Source organism: Papio anubis, chromosome 1, assembly GCF_008728515.1.
Source record: "Papio anubis isolate 15944 chromosome 1, Panubis1.0, whole genome shotgun sequence".
In the NCBI taxonomy this organism is placed as follows: Eukaryota; Metazoa; Chordata; class Mammalia; order Primates; family Cercopithecidae; genus Papio; species Papio anubis.
This window is the reverse complement of record NC_044976.1, coordinates 135,659,759-135,666,853: the sequence shown is the minus strand read 5'-3', so window position 1 is coordinate 135,666,853 and position 7,095 is coordinate 135,659,759. Positions and strand designations below refer to the sequence as shown.

General features: G+C 48.9%; 1 protein-coding gene across 2 annotated transcripts; it reads left to right on the top strand.

The window, feature by feature from the left end:
* The first annotated feature begins 376 nt into the window (after positions 1–376).
* On the top strand, positions 377–3,835 carry MIXL1 (Mix paired-like homeobox). 2 transcript variants are annotated; one of them, XM_003893033.2, is made up of 2 exons: positions 377–833; positions 2,284–3,835. In XM_003893033.2, the coding sequence occupies exons 1-2, from the start codon at positions 441–443 to the stop codon at positions 2,587–2,589; spliced, it is 699 nt and encodes a 232-aa protein (XP_003893082.1). In that variant the 5' UTR covers positions 377–440; the 3' UTR covers positions 2,590–3,835. The 2 variants fall into 2 exon arrangements, with proteins under 2 accessions (XP_003893082.1, XP_009184599.1); XM_009186335.1 differs by having other exon boundaries at positions 2,260–3,835.
* The last annotated feature ends 3,260 nt before the right edge of the window (positions 3,836–7,095 follow it).

The window sequence follows — 7,095 nt, the reverse complement described above, 5'->3', positions numbered from 1 at the left end:
AGACGGGACCAGGGCAAGGTACAAGGCCCGGGCCATGTAAGGCACAGGCCAAGCAAGGCCCTTCCGCTGTTCTTAGCTGGGATCTGACCCGGAGAAGAGAGTTCTGTCGCCTGCGGTCCGCGCACCCGGGCCCCTCCGGGCTGCCCTCCCGGGCAAACCGTCTTCGGGAATGTGGATTGCGCCGGCGGGGCGGGTGGGCGGGGAAGGACACGGAGGGGGCCGGGACCCAAGTTCACGCCTCCCTCCTGCATCCCGCGGCCGGCGGAAGCGATTATCCCCGGCGTCTGGCGGGGCCGGGGCGGGCTCGCACCCCGAGGAGACACGGGCCTCCCCGCGCCCACCTTTGATCGCGCCGCGCCGCGCCGCCTTCCCCGCCCCCGGCCCGGGAGGGTATAAGTGGAGCCCGCGCCCCTCCGGGCGGCGCGCTGGGCTCCTGAGCGATGGCCGCAGCCGAGTCCAGTGAGCTCCAGTTCGCCGAGGGCGCCGCGTTCCCAGCGTACCGGGCTCCCCACCCCGGCGGGGCGCTCCTACCGCCCCCGAGTCCTGCCGCAGCCCTGCTCCCCGCACCACCCGCGGGTCCCGGCCCAGCGCCCTTCGCTAGCTTCCTCGGCCGGGATCCCGGGCCGGCCCCGCCGCCCCCCGCCAGCCTGGGCTCGCCTGCGCCCCCCAAAGGCGCGGCCGCCCAGTCCGCGTCGCAGCGCCGCAAGCGCACGTCTTTCAGCGCAGAGCAGCTGCAGCTGCTGGAGCTCGTCTTCCGCCGGACCCGGTACCCCGACATCCACCTGCGCGAGCGCCTGGCCGCGCTCACCCTGCTCCCCGAGTCGAGGATCCAGGTGAGGGCCCGCCGCGTTCGCAGGTGCGCCCTGGAGCGGAGGCGCTGCGGCGTCGAGGTCTGGACTCTGGGCTCCTGAGGCCACACCCCGGGACGTTGCAGGCAAGGTGCTTCCCCTGAGGCTCTGTGTCCTAGACTGAAATAGGGCGTGACATCGGCACCTGCTGCACAGGGTGATTGTGGGGCTTATGTGAAATAATTCAGGCCTGCACTGAACGATTTCTAACTCTCATTATTAAATATAACAAGGGCTCCTAGGAGATTAGCCGGTCCCTTGAAATGGCCAAAAAATAATTCCCAGCAGGAAGATAAGAAGTTTTATACTTTTTCCTTATCCAGGAAGAAGACACAGATGAGGGGCAGTTGGGGTTTTCCTCTGGCTTTGAGTGTGAGAATGGTAGCTGAGAGCGGGGAGGGCTGGCTTGCAAAGTTACCCCCTATGCTACTTTCTTGGCAAGTGTTACGTTTTGGGATTAGATTTGAAAGGATGTAGCGAATTGAGGTAAAGCGAGAAGCACCTGGAACTTGTTGTCAGTTTGAAAAATCCAGTCCAAGGTGTGTTTATTTTTATTTATTAATTATTTGAGACGGAGTTTCGCTCTTGTTGCCCAGGTCGCCCAGGTTGGAGTGCAATGGCGCGATCTTGGCTCACTGCAACCTCAGCCTCCCGGGCTCAAGCGATTCTCTTGCCTCAGCTTTGCGAGTAGCTGAGATTACAGGCGCCAGCCATCACGCCCAGCTAATTTTTGTATTTTTAGTAGAGACGGGGTTTCACCATGTTGGTCAGGCTGGTTTCGAATTCCTGACCTCAGGTGATCCACCCGCTTTAGCCTCTCAAAGTGCTGGGATTACAGGCGTGAGCCACCGCGCCCGGGCAGTGTTTATTATCTAAAGTAATCTAGATCAAAATCTTAGAGTTGGTAGGGAGAAGCCTGCCTTTTTGTCTGTCTGTAGCCCCTTGGTCGGTGTCCAAGCGCGGTTTTAAGTAGCAGCCCTCATTTAAACACCGGGAGAGTGGACTTGTTTTCTTTGCACCGCTGGCGGTCATACAGCTGTCAGTCTCAACAGCTGGCATGAGCAAAATACCTCCTTGATTAGTCTGACAAGGGAGTATAGACCTTCAAAAACCGTTTTCTTCATAATTTAATGCAGTTTTCTTCTAAGAATTCTAAGGGCTTCCATTTTTGTGACTCCATTTTTCATGAAAATTTCTCTAACTAAAGAACAGATAGAACTAGGCATTATTCCAATATTTGCATCTGGGAATGGGGAGGCAAGGAAAGCCAGGTGCTCTGAACTTCTAACCGTCAACCCAAGTGCTTTATGAAGACAAGACTCTGGAGAGGAAGCCAGGGGATGTTAAACTGGAACTTACTAGTATGAACTGTGAACATAATGTTAGCATAAAAAACTCCAACCAAAAGCAGCTTTTATTTTCTCCCCTCTTCCAGGTATGGTTCCAGAACAGACGTGCCAAGTCCCGGCGTCAGAGTGGGAAATCCTTCCAACCTTTGGCTAGGCCGGAGGTTATCCTCAACCACTCTGCTCCTGGAACTGAAGCGAAATGTCTGAAGCCCCAGCTGCCTCTTGAGGTGGACGTGAACTGCCTGCCCGATCCAAACGGGGTTGGAGGGGGCATCTCTGACTCTAGCTCCCAAGGTCAGAATTTTGAAACCTGTTCCCCTCTCTCTGAAGACATTGGTTCAAAACTGGACTCATGGGAGGAACACATCTTTTCTGCCTTTGGTAACTTTTGAGGATTCTGGGAGAATTCAGGATAAGCTCTGAGGAGTCATGACTGATAGCCTGGGAGAGACACATCAGCATACTGTCCTTTCTGACTTCCATGCTAAGGACATGTGCTTGTTAACCTTGATGATGGTTTTGACAGCACCTCTCACATTTGAAAATACCCCGCGACTCTGTCAATGAAGTAATTTTAAGCCCACACTCCCACCCCAGAGTTCCGGCATTCATTTTTACCTGTGTTCTTTCCAAGCCTGCACATTCCACTTGGTCTGCATCCCTGTGCCTTCTTGCCAGGCCTGTTCTTTGTTTTTGGACTGGTTGTTCAGAACTCATTATTTTCTTCACAAGAATGCCTCAGCTTGACTCAGTTTCCCCTTGTGCTTGATAGCTGCCATTTTCTCCTGGTCCCTCCAAGGCTTATAATCTTAAACTCACTCTACCCCCCATCTCTTCAACCCTCATCCTAGGTTTATTACTTTTTAAAATTGGGCCTGTTATCTTCGCGTTCAACCACAGCTCCACTGACTCTGCATGCAGATTATTTTGACAGCCCCCCCCCCACTGCCTCTAGCTTCTCAACTACTTAAAAAAAATTACCCTCTGTGGGCCAGGCATGGTGTCTCACTCCTGTAATCTCAGCACTTTGGGAGGCTGAGTGGGTAGATCACCTGAAGTCAGGAGTTCAAGACCAGCCTGGCCAATATGGCGAAACCCCATCTCTACTAAAAATACAAAAATTAGCTGGGCACGGTGGCGGGAGCCTGTAGTCCCAGCTACTCAGGAGGCTGAGGCAGGAGAATCACTTGAGCCTGGGAGGTGGAGGTTGCAGTGATCTAAGATCGTGCACGCCACTGCACTCCAGCCTGGGAGACAGAGGGAGACTCTCAAAAAAAAAAAAAAAAAAAATTACTCTATGGTTCTGTGGTAACCTCCAGTTGCTACCACATTATAAAAAGCTTTCAGTTATCCTCCCAGATAACTGATACCCTTAGCCTGCAGGACAGCTACGCAAATCTGAAGGTCAACTTTCCACAGCATACATTTTGGTCTTAAGGTCACTCCTTTCAGTTTTGAACCAAATTCATACCTTTCACTTTCAAAACACTCGAGGACTCCCCGCCCGCTTTCTGAAGTCTGAAATTTTCTCTAATCCTGATTTGGCACCTGTTACTTCGATCACTCCAATGTTACCCTTAGCACTTGTTACTGTATTTCCTATGCAACTTTTGTGGATTATTAAATGTCTTTCACAAATGTTTCAATGTAATTTCCATTTAAATGAATTCTTTTAGATAACTCTTAGTACAGTGCTTCACTCCACAATTGCTCAGTACATACTATGTGGCCAAGAAAGACATTTCTAAAAGTTTCTGCAAATGTAGTTTTTAGCCAGTAATCGATATTATATCACCAGGCCACTGAGCTGAGAAATTTAATTTGGTTAAAAACATATTTTTGCAGGCTGGGCGCAGTGGCTCACGCCTGTAATCCCAGCACTTTGGGAGGCCGAGGCAGGTGGATCACGAGGTCAGGAGATCGAGACCATCCTGGCTAGCATGGTGAAACCCTGTCTCTTATAAAAATACAAAAAACTAGCCGGGTGTGGTGGCGGGTGCCTGTAGTCCCAGCTACTGGGAGGCTGAGGCAGGAGAATGGCGTGAACCCGGGAGGCGGAGCTTGCAGTGAGCCGAGATCACGCCACTGCACTCCAGCCTGGGCAACAGAGCGAGACTCCATCTCAAAAAAACAAAAACAAAAACATATTTTTGCTTGAATATTTAATAATATTTTATGAGTATTTGGTTTTGGGAGATTTCTCTTTGCAATTTATAATTCTAAATGTATGTAAATAACCATTTCTAAGTCAGTCTAAGATCAAATAAAATATTTTGATATTTTGAGAGTTTTCGAACTCCTTTAGAGTCAAAGGAAATGGTCTGTGTTATGAGGTAACCCATAGGTGAGGTTTCTTTGTCAACTGTGCTTTGAAGTAGGCTCATGGGATGCTATAGCTAGCGAGGGCCAGGACATCATGTCTTGATGGTTACTAGAAGAGCCCGAGATTATATATGCCAGATGCCCTAATTTTCAGAGATGTTATTCAAGTGGTTTGTACTTTTCTTTTTCTGAGATGGAGTTTTGCTCTGTCACCCAGGCTGGAGTGTAGTGGCATAATCTCGGCTCACTGCAACCTCCGCCTCCTGGGTTCAAGCAATTCTCCCTGCCTCAGCCTCCCGAGTGGCTGGGATTACAGGCACCCGTCACCACGCCCAGCTACATTTTGTATTTTTAGTAGAGACAGAGTTTCACCATGTTGGACAGGCTGGTCTTGAACTCCTGACCTCAGGTGATCCGCCTGCCTCGGCCTCCCAAAGTGCTGGAATTAGGTGTGAGCCACCGTGCCTGGCCTGTACTTTTCAGGGTAGCAAATCCACCATTTAAAACAACCAAGAGCTGGGCGACAGAGCAAGACTGTGTCAAAAAACACCACCACATACAAAAATTAGGTAGGCGTGGTGGCACATGCCTGTAATCCCAACTACTCGGGAGGCTGAGACAGGAGAACTGCTTGAACCTAGAGGTGGAGGTTGCAGTGAGCCAAGATCGCGCCACTGCACTCCAGCCTGGGCAACAAAGCAAGAATCCATCTCAAAAAAACAAAAACAACAACAAAAATAACAAAAACCAACCAAGAGTTTCCAAGCACTTATAAGTTTAGGAAAAAAGCAAGCAAGCAACCAACCAGGAAGTTGAGCACAGTAGCTCATGCCTGTAATTCCAGCACTTTGGGAGGCTGAAGTGGGAGGCTGTCTGACCCCAGGAGTTTGAGACCAGTCTGGACAACATAGCAAGACCCTGTCTCAAAAAAAAAAAAAAAGCCAGGCACAGTGACTCACACTGTAATCCCAGGACTTTGGGAGGCCGAGGTGGGCAGATCACTTGAGGTCAGGAGTTCAAGACTAGCCTGGCCAACATGGTGAAACCTTGTCTCTACTAAAAATACAAAAATGAGCCGGGCGTGGTGGCAGGAGCCTGTAGTCCCAGCTACTCGGGAGACTGAGGCAGGAGAACTGCTTGAACCCAGGAGGCAGAGGCTGCAGTGAGCCGAGATTGGGTCACTGCACTTCAGCCCAGGTGACAGAGTGAGACTCTGTCTCAAAAAAAAAAGTCAGGCATGGTGGCATGTGCCTGTGGTCCCAGCTACTCGAGAGGCTGATGTGGGAGGACTGCTTGACTTCAGGAGTTCAAGGCTGTAGTGACCTATGAGCGTGCCACTGCACTTGGCCTGAGTGACAGAGTGAGACCTTGTCCCTGCCATCCCCCCAACAAAAAGCAGCCAAGAGAACATAGTTGAGGCCTTAGCAGCAAAGTGTACTTCTCAATTCTTTGAAAACTGTTTGAAACCAAAAATGAGCTGATAAACATTAGCTATTAACATTATGCTCAGGGCCCATCCTGGAGGTGCTCAGGAGGTCTCACAATCACATTTAAACTTGTGACATGGCCAAATGACATACTACAAATACATTCACAAAACTGAAAGACATATAACACTTTAAATTATGGTCCACTAAGAATCGCACTTATGAAAAAATCTTGTAATTATTGTATTATTGCTTTTATATTGTCTTATGTTGTTTCCCCAGTGAACAACTGTAAAAATCTACAAATATGTAAATCCTGTTGTCACATTTTAAATTGTGGGATCCTCTACGAAGTAGCCTGCAGCTCTCTCAAACTTTCTAAGAGTCCCTAACTGTTAAATGTGTTACAGACATTATCTATTTTATTCTCACACCTACCATGTAAGACAGGGACTAATCTTCCTACTTTAAAGATCAAGAAACTGAATCTAAGTAGTGGTTCACAACTGTACAGCTTATAAATGGCATGGCCAGGACTCAAACTCAGCCCACCCATTAGTCTACCACCATACTCCTATATTGCACTGGTCTTGTTAGTCAGGACTAATGATACTGATGATAAAGTAATGTGATAGGTTTAAAAGCAATCCCCAAGTCAGAATTTCTACATGCCAGTCATTACTGTCTCATCTTTCAAAGAAATCATCACGGAAGACCTCACTCTTATTCTGATGATATTAATGATGCTTAGACCTTTTTTAAACTCTCATTTGCCCACTCATTACACAAATATTTATTTGTTGCCCATGAACAGGCACTTTACCAGGACCTGGAAATAAATGGTGAACAAAAACAGAAACAGTCCCTCCCCTCATGGAGCAGAGGCCAGTAGGGAGACAAAAGACCTCCAGGAAATATTAATATTAAATTGCAAATGTGACAAGTGCTGGAAGGAGAGAGATATGATCTGGAGACATTATAATAGGAGATGTGTTGTGGTCAAGGAAATCTTCCTTGAACAAGTGATGCTGAAGGTGAGATCTAGAAAATGATCAAGAGTTACCAAGGAAAGGAGAGGGAACATAGGTACTGCATGTGCCAAGACCCTGTGAAGTAGTGAGCAGATAAAGAAGTTGGGGAGGGAGGCAG

Excerpts from the sequence above, each read along its gene's own strand:
- MIXL1 (XM_009186335.1), top strand. The coding sequence starts at position 441 with ATGGCCGCAGCCGAGTCCAGTGAGCTCCAGTTCGCCGAGGGCGCCGCG. Across the intron at positions 834-2,259 it reads TCCCCGAGTCGAGGATCCAG|CTTTTATTTTCTCCCCTCTT; the intron begins GTGAGGGCCCGC and ends AACCAAAAGCAG.